Source organism: Phyllostomus hastatus, unplaced genomic scaffold (genome assembly GCF_019186645.2).
Source record: "Phyllostomus hastatus isolate PE091 unplaced genomic scaffold, TTU_PhHast_1.1 phas_scaffold_317, whole genome shotgun sequence".
NCBI lineage: Eukaryota > Metazoa > Chordata > Mammalia > Chiroptera > Phyllostomidae > Phyllostomus > Phyllostomus hastatus.
Window position 1 is genome coordinate 1,556,918 of NW_025334023.1, and position 21,155 is coordinate 1,578,072.

Below are 21,155 nucleotides of genomic sequence, written 5' to 3' on the forward strand. Positions count from 1 at the left end.
GGGCTCGTGTTCACTATAGGAAATTCAGAAATGTACATAATCAAGAAGAAAACATCCTTCCATCTTTTCCAATGGATATATATTTTCTTTCTTTCTTTTTTTTTTTACAAAATGGGATCACACATAAACCCTACCTAAACATATATACACACACACCTTCCATGTTTTAAATATTTGTCTATCACATTATTTTTAAAGACTGCACAGTATTCCACTATAGACTGCTCTTCACTTAGCCAATCCTATACTGTAAAACAATTAGATTATTTTTTAATATTTCAATAACACAGTATCTCTGATTATTTCCTTTGCATAAATTCCTAGGACATGAAGTTCAAGGTCAAAAGTATAAGCATTTTTAAGAGTTTTAATAAATATTACTAAATTACCTTCCAGAAAGATTGTACCAATTTTTAGTCTCACTAGCAAAGGATGAAGGAGAGTAACTGCTGTGCTTTCCTTTCACCAAAATAGTGTTTTCTTTTTCATAATGTGTTAAGCTGATAAAACAGAAAATGAAATCACACTGCTGTTTCAAATTGCATTTCTCTGACTTCTAGTGAGGTCAGACTTATATTTTTTGAAAATTTTAAAGTATATTTTATTGATTATGCTTTACAGTTGTCCCATTTTTTCCCTCCCCTTTATCCCCCTCTGCCCTGCACCCCCGCTTCCTCCAGCATTCCACCTCCTTAGTTCATGTCCATGGGTTGTACATATAAGTTCTTTGGCTCCTCCCTTTCCTATACTATTCTTAACATCCCCGTCTATTTTGTGCCTATGAATTATGCTTCTTATTCCCTGTACCTTTTCCCCCTTCTTCCCCTACCTCCTCCCCGAGCATAACCTTCCACGTGGTCTTCATTTCTGTGATTCTGTTCCTGTTCTAGTTGTTTGCTCAGTTCGTTTTTATTTTTTAGGTTCAGTGTTGATAGTTCGGTTTGTCATTTTACTGTTCATATTTTTGATCATCTTCCTTTCCTTAGATAAGTCCCTTTAACATTTCATATAATAAGGGCTTGGTGATGATGAACTCCTTTAACTTGACCTTATCTGGGAAGCACTTTATCTGCCCTTCCATTCTAAATGATAGCTCTGCTGCATAGAATAGTCTTGGATGTAGGTCTTTGCCTTTCGTGACTTGGAATACTTCTTTCCAGTCCCTTCTTGTCTGTAAAGTTTCTTTTGAGAAATCAGCTGATAGTCTTACGGGAACTCCTTTGTAGGTAACTGTCTCCTTCTTTCTTACTGCTTTTACGATTCTTTCCTTATCTTTAATCTTGGGTAATTTAATTATGATGTGCATTGGTGTGTTCCTCTTTGAGTCCAACTTCTTATTTGGGACTCTCTGAGCTTCCTGTACTTGTATGTCTATGTCCTTCACCAGACTGGGTAAGTTTTCTTTCATTATTTTTTCAAATAAGACTTCAATTTCTTGCTCTTCCTCTTTTTCTTCTGGGACCCCTATGATGCAGATGTTGGAATGTTTAAAGTTGTCTTGAAGGTTCCTAAGCCTCTCCTCATTTTTTGGAATTGTTTCTTCATTCTGTTCCAGATGAATGTTTATTTCTTCCTTTTGTTCCAAATCATTGATGAGTGCCGGTTTCCTTCCCTTCACTGTTGGTTCCCTGTATCTTTTGCATGGCCTTCACTGCTTCCTTTATTTTGTGGCCATACTCAATCAATTCTGTGAGCATCCTGATTACCAGTGTTTTGAATTCTGCATTGATAGGTTGGCTGTCTCCTCACTGCTTAGTTCTTTTTCTGGAGTTTTGATCTGTTCTTTCATTTGGATCATATTTCTTTGTCTCAGTGCACCTATTACATTGTAAGGGGAGGAGCCTTATGTATTCACTAGGGCGGGGCAACCCACTTTGCTGTGCTGTGGTGCTGCATGTAGGAAAGGGGTCAGAGGGGGAACAATGCCACCTGCTTAGCTCTTGTCCCACTTGCAAGAGACCTGCAGTTTCTCCTGCTGCCACAACCCCCACAGATTTTAACAGCCAGAGGTTCTGAGGCTTTATTTTGCCCACAATGGAACCCTGGGTTTCTTGGTCTGTCTCAATCCCTAGTTGTTCCTCCTGGTTTATCAGCATGCAAATGTGGGACTGCCCAGTCCACAAGCCACCGCCTTGACATGTGTCCTCTCCACCTGGGCTACCCATCTCCTCCCTTCCTACCAATCTGGATGAATGTTTCTTCTTTTACTCCTTGGTTGTCAGAATTCCATACAGTTTGATTTTCTAGCATTTCTGGTTGTTTTTTGTTTTTAAATTGGTTGTTACTTTCTTTTGGTTGTGCGAGGAGGCAAAGTCTATTTATCTACACCTCCATCTTAGCCAGAACTCCTCTAGTGAGGACGGACTTAAAAAAAAAATATGTCTAGCAGTCAGTTGAGTTTTTCACAAACCCTTACTCATGTCCTTTGTCTGTTTTTTTTCTCTGAATATGTTAATCTTTTGCTTAGCGACCTTCAATACTGTTAATGCTTTTGAAGATGTAAATGGCAAGAATTTTAAAAAATATATTGTAACTGTTAAAAAGCACTAGTCTTTTTGTTTTCCTCTTGTTAGTTTTTTAACATTTATAACCAGCAGTGTTGATGGTTTCCCCTGTACCATTTGGTTTGAATTTCATTTCTTTCAACTCAATTATTGGCTCAATTATTTGCTGAGTGGATGAATGAATTTCAATAATATCCATACACACAAACACACAGTCCTCACCAGTAAGTCAGAGAACCAGAATCCATCTCCCACATAGTTGAAGTTCTTTAACATCTGATCTAACACAGTCAGGTGAGTCTCCTGTGTCTACTCACCTTCCCTAAAAGTATCTCCTGGCAGGCAGTGGACCGCTGTCACAGGTACCTTATTCAAGATATGGATTAAGATCCCAAAGAGAAATGAAAAGGGCCTATAAGCAGCTAAAATCCATGTTTAAAACCCATATATTTAATTCATGCAGAGTCTTTCAGGTTCTCAAAAGAGGGTACAAAAGGGTGATTATAGATGGGCAAACTAACTGAAGGTAGTGAGGAATAATATCTGATAAAAAGGTGGCGTGGTAGAGAGTTTAAGTACATTGGTTTTAAAATCTGGGACAATCTAAGCATCATTGTGAATAATGACAGCTATGGATTATAACCACTGAGTAAAATAAGATTCCATGAGTCTGTATTGAAAATAAATTAGTAAGTCAAAATGGAGAAGGGGAATCTCTTCCTTACTGTAGAATGACAAGTAATAAATGTAGAAGGAAGGATGAAATTAGAAAATCATCATTTTGCAATGTCATAATTATCAGGGATAACAAGAGTATCTACTTCACATGGCTATTAATATATGTAAAGTACTTAGAACAGTGACTGACCGATAACAAGTGCTCAACAAACATTAGTTATTATTTCTATGTAACTGACCCTGTGGTTAGGCTGTGGGGAAGTCAAGAGAAGTATGAACTGAGACACTTAAAGTGGGAAGACAGCATGCCATTTTATAAAAAGCACAGTGAGACCTGGGTCCAAATCAAAGCTCTATCATTTACTGACTATGGTTTTAGACAACATAGTATACCTCTGAGACTCCATTTTCTTACCAGAATAATGGAGATAACGATGCCTCCCTTGTAGGTTATAAGATAAGTATGTAAAACTCCACAGTGCCTGACACACAGGAGTTCCACAACTATGAGCTCTTATCCCTTTGTCCATATAATCCTAGTAATAATAACATGAGTCTGGGTCAAAGTACACATCAGATTTGTACTTGATCACTTCCAGAACTCATGCTGGCATATTCCTATATTAAGAAGGCAGCTCTTCTATATTCTGAACAAGTTAGCTTGTTTTTAAAGTCTAAGAGAAAAGGGTTTGTCGATCTAAACTCGAAGGGACATAATTTGGTTAATCCTCAGATGTTGTATCCAATCACTATTCAATTATGTCCCCTTCCATGGCAGGCTGTCCCTCCAGGCAACTAGTGTCACTAACTATGGTACCTGGGCCTCTCTAGGTTCATGAGTATTGATTCTATCTGTCTAATTTGCAGGCTGCAAGACGTGTCTAAGCAACCAAGTATGCTGCCCTTGGTCCCAGAGAGCAGACAGTGGTCTGGCAGGATGGGGAGAGGAGAGTGACTAGACTCAGCCCTGGGGCTGCTAAACCCATAAAGGGAATGGGCAATTCACTTCACAAACTTGAAGGCCAAAGAGGGCAAGCATCAAGGCTAGTGACTCATTCTGCAACCTCAGAGAAGACTCCTTCCACTTTTAAGAAAAACTCAAAAGGCAGCAGCCCCACTTTGGGATATAGCTAGGACTAATGGAACCGTAGCTGCTCAGTGGCCAAGAAAGGCACCAAACACCTTGCCAGATAGCTAATAGGCCTTTTACTTAACAGCCACCATGCACATCCAACCCAGAGCTCCATGAGGATCAGGCCCTTCTTGGAGAAACCGGCCCAGTCAGGCTGGAGGGCTACATGACTATGGTTAGCTTTGGTGACCAAGATAACTTTGTGGACCTGTGGGCTGCAGCAGGACGGAACCAGAGTAGGAGACTAGCCAGGTGAGAGAAAGCTAAGGCAACACTGGGAGTGCCAAGAAGTCCATAATCAAAACAGAACAAAGGGGCCTAAGACTGTGAGGCTGAGTCAGAAGCTAACTCAGATGGCAAGGACTAGAGGGTGAGGCATAACAGACCACAAATGAAGCAGTCAAAAACCAAGGAATACACTGGTAGCAGAGGGCTAGGCAAAAGAAACAGTAACTAGGAACAGCAGTGAAGAGCCTGAAAAATGAAGTGATTTCTGACTCTCTGAATTTTTTGCTGAAGTAGAAACAAATCCCCAAATTTAGAACTGCTTTTGGGGAAGGTGACATCCATGGGGAGATGGTGAGTCGGTACACCTGGCTGACAAGGAGAGTGCAGGGTCAGCCCTGAAATCAGAATCTGACAGTACAAAGGGAGCAGGCACTACTATTCAAGGTGATTCACCATAGGCTACAACTATAGCCTCCCCTCTGCTCTGGTGGGCGTGTTAGCTGCCATTTTGTAGTTTAGGCATCACTGCCTTACATTTAAATAGTTGGAATCAAATGGGCTGTGGTTTATGGGTTAGGCCTTTGTGGTCTTAATGGCTAGATTAAAGTGGGGCAGAAGACACCACGAAGAACATCTCCACTCAAAGTAACTACATTGACTACTCCACACCTATTCACTGGGCGAAGGCTTAAGAATATCGGCAATTCTCCCAGCCAGCTCAGGATGCAGCCTCTGGTGATCTGCGGAAAGATATGCCCACCAATGCCAATATCAACCTCAAAGGCTAGAGATAATCTTTAGACCCACTATTTCCCTTACTAACTGGGGGAGTCAGAAAACATTTGTAGCCCAAGTGAATGGGGTTTGTCCTTTAGTGACTTGCCTTCCTGTGTGCCCATCAGATTCTATCCTGTTCTTAGGTCTACCCCAAGTGAACTGATGCACCAAAAGGACAGGCCTTGCAAACACTGAAGGTGAAGCTTGTGAGCGACAGCATCAAGGTGACAGGCTGACAGAGGAGCAGCAAGAGGACAAAGCTAGCCACACTAGTTAGGGGGCAGACAGGCTTGAAACTCTGGCGAATCAGAAATGGTCAGGTCTTGAAAGTTGGCCAGAGGCAGACAGGAGACTACGGGTCCAGAGCCCAAGACCTCAGCAAGTTACACATGTGCGTAGGAATAGGAAGCTTTGATTCTGGCTAAGAGCTATTTTCTCTGCCCTGTTTCTACTGCCTGCTGGTACAAGCACCTATTTTCTCAAGGTACAGAGTGTTGGCTAAGTAAGAGAAAGATAGTAGTCTGATAACAAAAGCTAACATTTGTGTATACTTCTTCATGCCAGGTGCTATTTTAAATACTATGTATATTCTAATACATTTAATCTTCACAACAACCCTATCAGGTACGTTACACATAAAAAAAACTGAGGCACTGAGGGGTCACGTAACTTGTCCAAGATCATTCAGCTGTAAGGCGCCCTGGGCAGCCTAGCTCCAGGGTCCATGTCTTTATCACTCTGCTCTATTGCCCCTCACTTCCTAATACTGACTCCCAAGTAGTTAACTATCTCTAGGGGCACTTTGTCTCAACTCAATTTTTAGCAGCCCAACAGAAAAACAAGACAAGGATATAAATAGTCAATTCCTACAGGAGGAAACAAATAAAAAATATTAAGTATGTGAAGACGTATCCTCAAACTCATTTGTTATTAGAGAAATGCAGATTAGAACGTGGTATCACTTTAAACTCAACATGTTACCAAAAGTTAGAAAGCTGAAAAATGCCAAGTGTAGGTGAGGACACATGGGTTCTGCGACTCTTCATGCACTGTCCAGGGAGAGACTGGTGCAGCCATTCTGGAAGCTAAACTTACAATACTTTGTCAAATTAAAGTACCTTACCTTCTAGCCCAGCACTTCTGCTCCTGAGTACAGATACCCTAGAGAAATTCTTATACAGATCCATGAAGGGCAACACCAGGCACTCATCACAGCGTTCTGTGGTGGTGGGGAGTTGCAGACAATCAATCCCCATCACTGGGGAATGGGTACATTAAATGTGGTAGACACACACTGTGAAACACGATGAAGCTGGATACATGTGCAAAAACATGGACAGATGATTTTAAAAAGGGGTGATTCCCCTATTAGTCATATATTGAATCTGACAATTTGTTCCAAAACTTTATTCCTTCAGAGTCTCACGATGGCAGAACTCCTGATTCCTATGTCCAGAGTGATCATGGGGACAAGGATCCAGTGAAAACAATGAACATCCTGAGCACTAGTCACCAAATACGACACTCCTCCTGCTAGTAGTGTCCCGTTGCTTCAACTGACTAGTCCTCAACTGACCTGCAGGGCTCCTCAGTGATCCAGAAACCAACCCAACTGACCTTTGGTCTTCCAGCCTGGACGCATGCCCTTCCTCTTTCGTCTGCACAGAACCCAGCGTGCACCCCCTCAGTGGCTGACCCTCATCACAGTGTAGTGTCACTGCCTGTTTACTTTTATTTGCCTTTCTCGCCAGGCTACTAGGCAAGGGCCATGTCTCAACCTTCTTCCCCAGCTCCTTGATCAGTGCCTGAATCACTTTAAGTGGTCAACTGTAAGATGTTTTCTGAATGACTGCATGAATGAATGAATGAAGAAAGAATAAAGAAATCATAAACTTATTTGGTGGGAGATGGGGGAGAAAGGTGAAAGGCAACGGTCTCAACCCTACCCAGTCCTCTCCCACCAAAAGAGGCCACAGGCAGTTTAGCTGTGGAAGGCCTCCGTACTCCTCTCCTGAGCACCAGCCCACTCCTGGGCTAGAGGCAATTCCCAGGCAAAGCTGAGAAAACGAACATGATGTGGCCCCTATATGGCAGTTCTTAGGACTCATGAAAACTCCCTTTGAAGGCACAGCTCCCACGAGGCCCGTTTTAACTGGCTCATCAGGCTGTATAATTAGACTAGAGGTGGGAGCACATGTAGGAAGGTTGGCTCGCACTGACCTTGATAAGCTCCCACTTTTAGGGCAATGGGATATCACAGTGAACGGGAAGACAGTTACATAGAACGATGTTAAGGTTTTCTGCTCTCAGTGGCCAGAGGAGCTTGGGGCCATCACATTGTTTGTGAAAGAGCAAGGAAATCTGTGGTGTGAGCTGAGGCCTATGCTGGGTGAGGCGCATGTCAAAGACGGCTGATGAGTAGCTGGAGTTGGTGAAGCAAGAAGGGCAGTGATCCCCACTCCAGATTGCCCCCACAAAAAGTTGAGCTTCAGGAGAAGCTCTGCCCCTCCCTCTACCCCCCACATCCAAAGCACAGGGTCATTGTGATGAGTATCGTGAGTCCCAAAGAGAAGACAAAGAGCTGACCTTTATTCTCAACCCAATGCACACCTCAATGAGGGGAGGAAGCAAAGAGGTCACAGCTCAGGAGGTTTGCTGGAAAGTCAAATGAGCTGTATCTCATTTGGTCTACTGGCTGTTAGGAAAGCAGGGGGGCCAGACCAAAGGTAAATGGCATGTATTACCTCTAGAGATCCTGTGGCATGCAGGCATGAACTAGGGGTAAAGAGGGAAGGAAAAACAGTTTTCTTCTTAAAGCCAGCTTCCTTAGGCAACTAAAGATTAAGGTGGAAAGCACAGTATCTGTGTAGATAAAGTAGCCACAGTGTGTTAAGCATTTACATTCACTATTTCAGATCCGTAGAACCACCTGCAATGAGGTACTAGTCTCATTTATAAGTGAATAAACTGAGGCTCAGCAAGACAATATGAATTGCCCATGTGTGGACATTGAATAAGCACAGGAACCAAGATCCAAATTCAAGTCTGTCTGGGACCAAACCTATTGTACATTCCCCTAAACAACACTGGTTCTCATCCATTCAACCATCTACTAGTCTGCCATGCTATCCCTTAGTTACTAAGCCTCTACTATGCACTAGGAACAGGGATATTTTCAGATGGTAGTTAAAAGTAAAGCAGATCATAGCAGCTAGCTGGGACGAGAAGTCCCGTTCAGATGGAGACGGGTCAACATCAATGGTAGGCCCAGACAGGATTAGATAATTTGGGGCAAGGGGCAAGAAAGGCATGGCACAGTAAGCAGAGGGCCATGGAATCAAGACCACCCATGGCAAGATTTACAGGATAACCCCAGTTGTGCCCTCCACTTCCTTAGCCTCTTCCTAAATACCTTTCCATGTCTTTCCATCTGTGGTTCATACTATACAGCCACTGAACTTATGGGCCGATATGGTTAAGCCCTGACTGTCAGGGATTCTTACCACGATATGAGCCCAGACCAGGCTCTCTCTTGGCACATGATCCATGAGTATAATGGGGCTGGTTTATCTCTTAAGACTTTGAACAAAAATAACAAGGAAACCAAATGACTACCCTACGCTGAGATAAGGGCTGTCATTATTCACATTTTGCAGTTGAGAAAACTGAGCAGTAAGTGGTAGAACTGTGTTTTAAACTCAGGCAGTCTCCTTTCGGGGCCCTTGTTACTTACTACAGGGTCCAGCAAAAGTAATGCCATTGAATGTGGTTGGTAGGGTACGTGAATGTCCCACACGAGATTGGACAGCATTTGAACATTTCACCTAAAATGTCATGGTGTGCTTGAGTGATATTGTTATTACAGAATTATGTTTATGATTTTGTAATAAAAGGTTTTTATGTAACAAAAAAGGGGTGTTATTTGTGCCAAACTCTGTATGTCACACACAACTAGATGACGTGGTCCCCCAAGCAGGGCTGTGTCTGATCATCTGTTCCCTCACACACAGGGTCCAGTACAGGCCAGTAAATATTTGTTGAATCAGTCCACTGCCGGGGCCTTCACACTGCACTGTTAACAATCACACTGAGTTTTCTGGCGGCTCTTGGGCTTTATTTGCTAGTATTGCTAAGGAGGGTCTCTCAATGTGAATTTTAGGGTTGGTTCTTGGTTTTAATTGTAAACTAAACACTCATCTCTGTTAATTTTTATCACCACAGATTTAACCATTGCTCTAGTCTACTGACTTCTTTTCTCGAGATGTCCCTGATTCTTTAACCCAAGATAATTGCTACCTCGTAAGCTTCATTTAATCTGCCAATTTGATAGGCATTTAACCATAGTCTCCATGGAATCAGTGATATAACTACTAAACAGGACAGAGCCCCGTGGCTCTGATGTCTTTGAAGAAGTACAGGAGTGGACCACATCACAGTCCCTAGAAATGAAACACCCCTCCCCAAGCCACTGAACTGGGTGAGCACTGGATGCTCTCCTGGTCCCAACTGATACTCACCATGGAGACAGCACTGAACACAGAACCTCAAGACAAGATACAGCATTGGAGAAGGGGGGGGGCACCCCGAGACTGTCATGTTAGGCAAATGAGCTGGCACTGCTTTCCAGAGAGCAGTGTCTTGAGTTGCCTGAGGTCAAGGCATGCGCCTGCCAAACTAGAATCGGGTGCATGTTGGAATTGGAATATCATTACTACAAAACAGGATTATCTCGAGCAACGATTCCAAATGGGATTAGAAATGACTCTTTGTTACTCAGAGATAATCAGCCACAGCAGCAGTGGTGGGTGGGAAAAATGTCAAGCTCGGCACACTTTTCTGGGGGGCATGGTGCTGGCATTCTGGGCACCTGGCCAGCACCCTCACCCACCCTTCTTTGCTGGGAAATAGTGGGCACTGTCCTGCTCTGGGCAGGTGGCCACCTGGGACAAGAGCCAGCGCTCATCAAAGCGCCCTGCTCTGGGTCCCTTGTTCTAGGTCCAGCTTCTCAGATAAAGAGGACTGGGAAAAGAATCTCCAAAGCCTTCCTGCAGTGATGATGATGATGATGATGATGATAATAATAATATTAATAATTGATATTAATAATTAATAATAATGGCAATAATTATTATTGAAGGACTACCAGCACTACTATACTACTACAAACTAAAGTAGTAAACCCTTATCAAGTGATTACTATATGGTAAAAATTGTTCTGACCACTTTACATATATTTACACATTTATCCATCAAAATAGCCTTTTGAGGTAATCTGCTTATTATCTCCATTTTATGACTGAGTAAACAATCACAGATAAGTAAAAGAATATGACAAGGCACAGAACTGGTAAGCGGAAGATTTGAACCCAGGGAATCTGGCTCCAGAGTGCACCACATGCTGGACTGCCACAGCCTGAGAGGATCGTGGTTAATGTTGGGTAACGCCTTTCCTTCACACTCCCTGGTCTCCAGACCCTGCCAGTTCTTCTACTAGCTCTGGCAGACTCCTACTTTTTTACCTTTGTGAACCTATGCTCACAATGGCCCAACTTCCAGAAATGCTGTCCTTACCCTTCACCTTTAACAATCAAAATCGTGTCCATCTTTAAAGACCCACTCATGTGAAAGGGCCTCCTTTCATGATGTCTCCCCAGTAATCTAAGTGGTCTTCTCTACAGTATGGACCACATTCTGTCTCATTTAAAGTGAGACTCATTTTATCCCTGTTCTGTCAGCTTCTTGGGACAAGGTTTGTCTGTTTTTATATGTCTCATAACCTTCCAACATAGCTGTTCACCAAGAAACTCTGACTGAGATGACCTGACTCCTGGTCCCAGCAACCCTTGGTCCATCCCATGGCCTAGCTCCCTGCCCCCTCCCTCCACAAGCAGTGTAGGCCAGTGAAAAGGATAAGGGCTTGGGGTTTAGAGACCTGGATTTGAATGCTGGCTCCCTCCTTCATTTACTAGACAACCTTGGGTATCTCTGAGCTTCATTTTCCCTGTCTGTAAAATAGGGATCATAATCCCTCCCTTTTAGGATTACAGTGAGGAATAGAGCCAACATGAGAAGTGATTGACAATGGGCCTGGCATACAGAAAGCACCCAATCAACCACAGCCATCATCGTTACTACCATCAGGTAGTCAGACAGCACAAAACCCAGCCTCCTCAGGCTGAAGGAAGCCCCACTCTGCAGCATGCAGCCAGGCCAAAAGTAGGCTGGGGACCCGAGGAAGAGGCTGTAGGCCTCTAAGGTGGGAGAAACCTCCATGTGGGCAGGGCCCCTAAGAACCTGCACTGAAACACAGGTGTACAGGTGCTCCACCTGCTTTGTCTCTGGCTGGCAGCAAGGAAAAAGAGCGTCCCAGGGAGGTTGCCCCGGTCCAGCTGCAAAAGCAGCATCAGCTCTTTGCTCTAAGAACACCTGTGGAGTTGTCAGCCCCACAAAGAAAGGCCTGTAGAACCTCTTCTGCAGGACAGCAGTCTGGCTTGGGATGCTGGTTTCTTAAAGATAAGGTTTAATGCCCTCTTCTCCTTAGTAAGGTGGAGGGAAAATAAGCAAATGCTAAAAATAAATGACTGCTGTGAGAGGGAATTAAATGGTCTTCAGCCAAGGATGGCGGCATTTTAAAATTAACAAAGCCCAGGTACCACATCCAGGAAGGCCTTGGCAAATGCGTGTTATCCACTCATTAGCTCAGCTCCTCAGGGACACTGGCCAAGCAGGGAAGGCAGTGCCGGGAAGCGGTCCTTCCGATGCTGATGAAATGCACTCCGGGAGAAACGACAGAGGAGGGAGGGAGGCTCTTGTGGGGAATTTCAAACAGTTCTGCTGGAACTTTGTGCTCTGCCTCACGGTCTCACTTTCTCTGAGGCAGGGCTTTCAAGGCAACCGGTGAGCCCAAGTGGACTGAAATCTGAATCTATCATCACCACCCCATTCTTTTGGCATGTCTGGTTCCTGAAGCACCACAGTGGCCACACTATTTAGGTGGTCTCCCTGCTTGGCAAACCTGGGACAAGGAACCCAAGTACGATGTGGGATGGGAGGCAAACTCCCAGACCTGTACCCTGCACTTTCTCCATGCTATAAAGAATCATGTAACACTATGAATTTATACGTGCCTTCTCTATACCACGTGTATAGTGAATTTATCGTTCTTCATCAGTAATTATACTTCATGACACCAAGAATCATGAATTTACAAACCATTCTTTCTTAGCGATCAGAATATACAGTGCTCTAATGTGAGATACCATCAACAATAAGAATTCAAAACATTCCAGGTGATCCTAAACAACAGAATTCATTTTGGCACGATGACAGGAATTCTCAGTATGCCATCAGTTGCAGCTAATAATGAAAATTAGAGTGGGATGATGACCTTTTAAAAAGGTTTTTTTGTAAGTCATTTAAGTATCAATTATGCACAGTGAAATCCACCCCTTTAAGATGCACAATTTGATGAGTTTTGATTGTATAGCCAAAATCATAATCAAGATTTAGAATATTTCTATCACCCCAAAAGCTCCTTTGAGCCCTTCTTCCCACTCCTAAACTCTAGCAGCCACTAACATGATTTCTGTCCCTACACTACTGCCTTTTCCAGACTGCCGTATAAATGGAATTATATAGTAGGTAACTGTTTGTGTCTGGCTTTTAAGCTTTGTCCATGTGTTGAATGTTGGGGTAGTCTTTTTTTTTATTGCTGTGTGCTGGTCCACTGTATGGATGTACCATCATCTGTGTACTCGCCAGCTGATGGACATTTGAGTGATTTCTAGTTTTTGGTGATTTTGAATAAAGCTCTTTTAAAATATTTACATACAGGTCTTTTTGCAGATGTAAGTTTTTATTTCTTATGGGCAAATACCTAGGAGTTGGTATTATTGGGTAAATATGTTTTACCTTTATAAGAAGCTGTCAAAGTATTTTCCAAAGTAACTATACCAACATGCACCCCTATAGCAATGACAACAATTATTCTGTAATTCTGTCAGCACTTTGTATTATCAGTTTTTCTAAATTGTAGCCATTGTAGTTAATAGATATGAAGTGGTATCTCATTATGATTTTAATTTACATTTTGATAAATGACTACTGCTGAGTATCTTTTCATGTGCTTATCTACTATCCATCTCTTTTTTGGTAGTTATCTGCTCAAATCTTTTGCCCATTTTTTAAAAATAAAGCCCTGGCTGGCGTAGCTCAGTGGATTGAGCGTGGGCTGCAAACCAAAGTGTCGCAGGTTTGATTCCCAGCCAGGGTACATGCCTGGGTTGCAGGCCATAACCCGCAGCAACTGCACATTGATGTTTCTCTCTCTCTCTCTATCTCTATCTCCCTCCCTTCTCTAAAAATAAAATTAAAAAAAAAATTAAGTTGTTCGTCCTCTCCTTATTGATTTATAAGAGTTCTTTAGATCTTCTGGATACTATTCCTTTATCAGACATATGTTTTGACAGCTTTTTTGTTTTTGAGGAATTAGAAATTATAAGGATCTAAATCATACTGTTTTTCTTTTAAACCACTATACCCAACACAAACACTGATGAAGGTAACCACTGATGAAAGACTTAAATTTTCAATTTACAAACACCTTAGTGCGACTAGAGAGAAGACCAAGCAGTATTTGGTACCTGCTAAAATTCCTGAGACTACTTTTACCTCCGCTGTAAGCACCCAACCAACACTAGGCTTTCAGGGAAGCTACATCTGGAGAAATGGTTGTCCTATAAACAGCTTTTGGCCCCCCAGACTCTGCACCTCCCAAAGCCCTGTTCTGGTCTGCCAGGCTCTTGGAATGGTCAACAGTCGTCACACTCCATTGCTGGCCATTGTCCACTGGGAAAGGTAGGAGGCTCCAAATCCATCCCTCAGTGAAAGAGCAAACAGTGGGGCCTGTGGCCGCTTGGACATCAAAGTTGAGCAAACGGGCCTGGCAGGCCCTGCCTCTCCGCCTACATATCCTGCAAATGCCATATGAAGGAGCTTCCCTGAGGGGGGTCATGACTTTCGGCTTGTCATAGCATACATCAAAGTTTGCACCACACACGAACTGGGTGCATGGGTTCGAATCAAGTTGCCCAAGAGCGGATACTTAGCCATTGTGTCCAGTTTTAATCCTGTGTTTTCCCAAGTAATTAAGCCTTCTTGCTTATGAACTTGTGACTAAGTAAAGCATCACTGAGAGGTTGTAACATCAAAGTGCCTTCCACCGTCTGTCCATGTTTGGTAAAATTGGATTTCTTTCCCTTCTTGAAGAAAAACTAATTGAATTTAGCTGAAGGCTGGGTATATTTGCACGAGCCAGTGAAGGCTATGCCAAGTCACAGTGATCATCCTGGGGCCCTGTGCCTCAGCCTTTAGCTGGCCTGGGTCAGAGCACAGCACAGAATGAGGCACCCGGACTCAGGCTAGACAAGTGCCTGTGACATAAGGCTTATGGAGGGCTCACTGTGGAGAGGGCAACAGCCCCCTGTAACCGGTCCTCAAGCCAAGACTACACCCCAGCTGTTACTAGAGCTGGCGGAAGAATTTTCCTAGTAGAATGTTGGTTAATCTTTGGCAGAAAGGCTACTGAAGACAATGGTTATCACATTACTTAAGTCCTTGATGTCAGCAGTTTAAGTAAGCTTCTTAAGGCAAAGGCTGTGATGATTATTATCTGCATTTCCTCATAACCTGGTGCATCAGCACCTGACACAATACAGTTTGAAAAATGTTTGCTGGACATATGAAATGGTAATAGAAAGAATGTCAGAACAAAGTTCCCCTCTCCTGAAGAAACGAAACTCTGTATCCCTTGTTTGCCATGCTCACTGGGAATTTCAATCTAAATTAATACTTCATTTACTAATTACCTTATTTACAGTGAGTGCAGCATGGTCCCATTTATGTGAAGTTATACACACACACACACACACACACACACACACACACACACACACAAGGATTGGTCTCTAGATAGAGGGAATTCAGTTCCCTGCTACTTTCTTCTCTATATTATTTTTACAAAAACAATAAACCTATTTTTGGAAAAGAAAATCTCTGGTTCAATCCTGATATAATTATCTTCCCTTTTACCAATATGATTTCTGATCTTGATCCAGTTTTAACTCTCCTGCGTACATTTATATTTTTATTTTAATTTACGTCACCTCAAATTCTTTTTGGAAATAAAAGGAAGACATAAATTATGAATTAGGCTCTCATACAGACTTTAAAAATTTTTGTTCTATAGCATCATATTGCCTATTCAAAATTAAATAAAACAGTATTATCTTTACTCTTCAAAATTAAATAATAAATACATACATAAATAAAAGTTCACATGAAGTTAGTCTCCTTAAGAACAGAGACTATTTTGTTCTATGTCCCCAGGGATCTAACACATTAAGCAAGTGCTCACCAAAGGCAGTTGAGGGGGAAATGATGGGGCTACTCTCAGGATCTCTCCTTTGATCTTTGACTGCCAGCATCTAAGGGAGATGATGGTTCTCTGCTTTCAGCCTTGAATTAAGCGGTGCTATCCCTCTACCTTCCCTTCATCCAAATCCAATTAAAAGGTGGTGGCATTTCAGGCCTGGCCAGTACGATACCAGAGGGTTTGGTGAACGATGAGAAGCAGCACACTTCTCATAAGGAGAAACTTCCTGACAGACTGTGCTGGTATGGACACGGTAACTCTTCAGGATTGCTTCCAGGGCACCCTACCCATGGGTCTGCTCACCCTGACTGAGGTACTCCTGAGATTCCCTTTTACCAGATTCTACTTTTCCTTTTTCTATAGCACTCCTTACCTTCTTATGTTACGTAGATTTCCTTTCTACCAGATTCACTTTTCCTTTTCTTCCCCACAGTATGTCTTACCTTCAAATATATTATATAGTTTACTTAGTTTGTGGTTTATTATATATTTTTTGAAGATTTTATTTATTTTGAGAGAGAGGGGAAGGGAAGGAGAAAGAAAGGGATAGAAACATCAATGTGTTGTTGCCTCTTGCACGCTCCCCTACTGGGGATCTGGCCTGCAACCCAGGCATGTGTCCTGACCAGAAATTGAACCGACAACCCTTTGGTTTGTAGGCTGGCACTCAATCCACTGAGCCACACCAGCCAGGGTCTGTGGTTTACTATATTTGTTTATTGTCTGTCTCTGCCTCTCTCTACTCAGGGACTACCATCTGTATAGAAATAAGATCTATGAGGGTGGGGATCTTTGTCAAGAACAGTGCCTGGCAAACAGTAGGTGCCCCCCACAATTTGTGATGTGAATAAATACACCAACATGAGAGTATGCTATTTTCATTAGAAGTCTGTTTTCCCTGGGTACCTAAAGAAAGAGAAGGACACAAAATGGGTGCTTAATACACCAATAATTAGTCCTAGGAACCAAAGCAAATAAATACAAGCCAACACTCTCACTTTGCTCAACAAGCATCACTGATTTGCTAATGGCTCTGGATAAAGACAGGCAATCAGTTAAACCAACAACTCATTAGATTCAGAAAGCTATCTACTCACTGATTGGCAGAACTCTTAAGTATAGTGTTATTTCCACTTGTCTCAATACTGAAAATACATTACACATAAGGGCACCTTCCCCCACCCCCTTTTCTCAACCACTGTCTGCCTCTTACAGATGGAGACATCTGTAAGCTGGGAAGGAGATGGGTGGGTAGGGTAGAAGTAGGGGTGGGTGGATTATCAGTGGTAGAATAAACATGTACACTTGAGCACAGAGAGGTCTAACGTGAGCAGCAGAGAATAACTTACCGTTTGTAACCTGTAGCACATGTATTATCTCATTTCATTCTCACAAGCATATAGAGAGAATCCACTCTGCTGCCAAATTCAGTCCTCTTAAACTCCCTGCTTTGAAAATATCCTGTCTACACTGCTCTGACATCGCTGACTTCACTACACTCTCTCTACTTGCCTTTCTTTTCCACATTAGGCCACAAGCTTCCAAGGTCTCTCATTCCCCAATGCTTAGCACAGAGCCTGGTTCAGAATAAATATTTACCAAATGTCTGCAGATAACTAATTTCAGGTGGAGAAATGGTGTCCAAAAAATTCTGAAACTCAATTAAGGGTCAGAACCAGGACTAGACTCCAGGTCTCTCAACTACAAAGTCCATTTACATCAATTTTTTCTTGCAAAGACTGAGTGCTTGCCCCTGGCTGGGTAGCTCAGCTGGTCAGAATGCCATCCCAATACATCAAGGTTGCAGGTGTGATCTCTGGTCAGGGCACATACAAGAAGCAACCAATGAATGCATAAATAGGTAGAACAACAGATTGATGTTTCTCTCTTTCTGTTTTCTCTCTCTCTCCCTTCCTCTCTCTCTCTGGAAAAATCAATAAACAAACAAACAAACAAACAAAAAACAACTAAGTGCTAGAAGCTAAAGAGGCAAATAAGGAAATGGAGAGCTGAGAACAAGTTCACGATAGAAGAGCAGAGAAGAGAGACTTATCTCAAGTACAGCTAAGTCCCTCAGGCAGTCTGAGGCAGTGCCACCCCTATATTATAAAATCCCTGTATGTTGGTGTCTATCACATTTATGATCCTTCCAAAGGTGGCTAGGATTGGCAGATAAAAGCCTCGAAAATCTGCTTGAAGGGAACATTTAAACTGGTACATCCTGCTATCAATTTCAGTGGCTACTACTAAAGTGGCCAGTCTGTTTCCTTTGAATGCATTTCTTTTTGCTATTATTTAGTCAAATCTTTTGCACAATCATAGCATCCAGCACTAGCTTGGGATCTAGCAGAGGAAAGCAGCAGTAAAACACACAAATTTTGTAGGCAGCCAGACCAGGTCCTAAATTCTGTATATGTGAGACCTTAGACAAAATGCTTTATCTCATTGGTTGTCAGTTTTCACACTTGCAAAATGAGAATAATAACATATATGTTGTGGGTGCTTGTGAGAATTAGCAATAACTCTTATACAAAGTCGACTACTTTGATCATTACACAACAGCTACACCCTAAGGGAATGGGCAAGCAGGTAGGAAAATAGCAGGGCCTCCACTGGGAGAGCAGGAATGTGCCCACCTTTCCTTATTCCTATCAGGACCTCCAAAGAAATAGCCCAGACCTGGCTGGTGTAGCTCAGTGGATTTAGCGCGGGCTGTGAACCAAAGTGTCACAGGTTCGATTCCCAGTCAGGGCACATGCCTGGGTTGCAGGCCACGGCCCCCAGCAACTGCACACTGATGTTTCTCTCTCTTTCCCTCTCCCTCTCTCTCTCTCCCTCTCCCTCGCTTTCTCCCTCCCTTCCCTCTCTAAAAATAAATAAATAAAATCTTGAAAAAAAAAATTGCCCAGGTCATGAAGCCAATGAATGATGGAGCTGAGATCCACAACTACATCCCTTTCCACATCTCCTATACTTTCCCCAGCACTGGGTATAGACCAGTACCTTAGGCTGAGTTTGTCTCCCTGCTTCTGGAGAAGACAGCAGGGTGACGGCAAGGGTGGGAGAGGATTCAGGAATTCGATCTGAAGAGATCTGGTTAAGGGAGCCCTGTGTGGAAGGAGATCTCTCACCTGTAGTTTCGGCTGATGGCTGCCACCATAAGTGCTGTCCAGCCAAGCCTGTGCCTTGCATTGACATCTGCACCATCCGCCAACAGCCTAGAAGACAGAGGAATATTTTCAGTGTACAGCTTATCACAGACCTAGGAGTGGAAGAAATGAGACAGTCAACAAACTGTGGGGCTGGATGACCCTGGATACAGGTAAAGGCCTTTGAGAACTAAACACCCATCCCAGCATCTCTGGCCAGTCTCCCCAACGCCAGGATTCCCCTACTTCTCTCCCTCCTTACCCTAAATCAGTCTGCCCCTTGCTCTTATCCTCCTGGCTGTGTGAGGAAAAAATGTGCCTCCCCTACGTGATTACCCTGACACTCCTACTCCCTCCGTCCAGAGTGCTCCCGCCTCTGCTCCCTGTTCTAAGCCTACTCTCGTGCCATGGGATGCAATCCTGGCTTGAGGAGTCTCCCTGAGAAGGCTTCCTTGATTTACCCAGTCCACAGATCTCTCTTCCTCCCTTAGAATTTCCCTGTTCTTAGCACCAAATGCCCAGGGATGCTTTTTCTTTTTCCTTTTTTTAAAAGATTTTTATTTATCTATTTTCAGAGAGAGGGGAGGGGAGGGAGGAAGAGTGGGAGAGAAACATTGCTAGGTTGCCTCTCACACCTGGTCCATAACCCAGGCATGTGTGCCTCAACCAGGAACCGAACTGGTGACCCTTCATTTTGCTGGCTAGCACTTAATCCACTGACGCACACCAGCCAGAGCCCAAGGACACTTCTTATCTAGGTAGTTCCTGCTCTATAAAAGGATCACACTCTTCAAGTTTATCCACATGGTGGCCCTTTGAAAACTGGAAATCTTTGAACACAGGGAAAGATGGAAATAATGTTAGAAATGCAAAATTGGGTCTCTACAAGAGTCCACATGAACCTATTTGACTCTATATGCCACTACCTAGCACGCTATAGGGGTGTAGTAGCTGTTGGGTAGACGAACAATGACCGCGTTTTAAGTATACCACTGAAAGCCTGAATTCTGGGTCCTGGGAAGAGGGCCCGACAATGTGGAGGTGAACAGAGAGAAGGGGAGTAAACAGAATGAATTCTTACTCAGTACCTACTACAAGTGGAAACTGCCCTCAGAACTTCATATACATGCTCTCATTTACTCTTCGTACAGGCTAAAGGAGCTGATACTTCTTTTCACAGATGAGGTAACAGGCTCAGCGAGGTGAAATGACGTGCTGAAGGTCACAAACTAGTAAAGAGGCAACTCAGTGACTGGAACCCAGGTGGGTAACGGCTCTACAGCCTGAATCCTTCTCACCTTGTCATCCTTCCCTGAGGCTAAACGTGGTTCCATGTCACATGGAAGACAAAAGACTACACTGACTTCAGTAACTCCACAATATGTCTGGGTCCTGGGCTAGATCCTAGGATGGGGGTGAGGAGAACGCATGGGGTCTACCCTAGCAAAGTATATAATTTGGTTGTGGGGAAGGACTGAGGAGAGTAGGAACCAAAGCCTGTGGTGTTTGGCTTCCCACCAGAAATGCTATAGAAGGCCAAGAAAGGAGGAGACTGAAAGTCAAGAGTGATTATTCAGACAGAAGTGAAGCCATCTGTCTGAACAAAGGAGGTCTGCTTATGAGGAATGGTGGGAGCGGGGGGTATTTGGGGGAACTGGGAGGGTATCTAGTCTTCAGTGGGTTCTAGATGAAAGGGCACCGGCAGAAAGCCCAGAGCTTGGGGATGAGTCCTGGTGCCATTCTTACGTAGTAAATGCTCCTCTGGACCAAGCCAAATAAAACCTCTGCGCTGTTTAATAAGTAAGCAGGTGACTGAGGTTTGGGAGGGTGAAAAGACCCAAAGCCTGAGGGGGAGACAGCCAACAAGCGCACACCTGTACTCGGATGAGTGCACACCGAGGGAACCTAACCCAGTCTTAGTGACCCAGAGGTCTCTCTGAGAAGGTGACAACAGAGAGCTAGTCAGAAGAAAAGGGTGCGAGGGAGGGGCAGGGGTGTTCCAGGCAGAGGTGAAGCCTCTCTCCCAGAGAAGACAGCATGGGTTATGTGAGCACCTGCAAGAGGTTTGGCATGACTGGGGCACAAAATGTAAGAGGAGAGTGCCAGGAGTGGAGGCTGGAAAACCCTCATCTCTCGTGTCTATTCTGGAGGATTTCTTCTGGGCCTCTTACCATGTACACTTCTTGTATGGAGGAACAATTCTGTATGGCCAAGAATGTTAAAGAGACTAAAAAAAACCTGATGATGAATTTTCT

At 43.4% G+C, this 21,155-nt stretch overlaps 1 protein-coding gene across 2 annotated transcripts in view; it reads right to left on the minus strand.

Moving 5' to 3' along the window:
- Window positions 1-21,155, minus strand: part of CLPB (caseinolytic mitochondrial matrix peptidase chaperone subunit B) — a 138,702-nt gene that overhangs the window by 91,489 nt on the left and 26,058 nt on the right. For both annotated transcript variants that reach the window (XM_045818021.1, XM_045818020.1), the window contains exon 3: window positions 18,883-18,969. In XM_045818021.1, coding sequence (XP_045673977.1) covers window positions 18,883-18,969 — 87 coding nt within the window. The remainder of the gene's footprint in view (window positions 1-18,882; window positions 18,970-21,155) is intronic.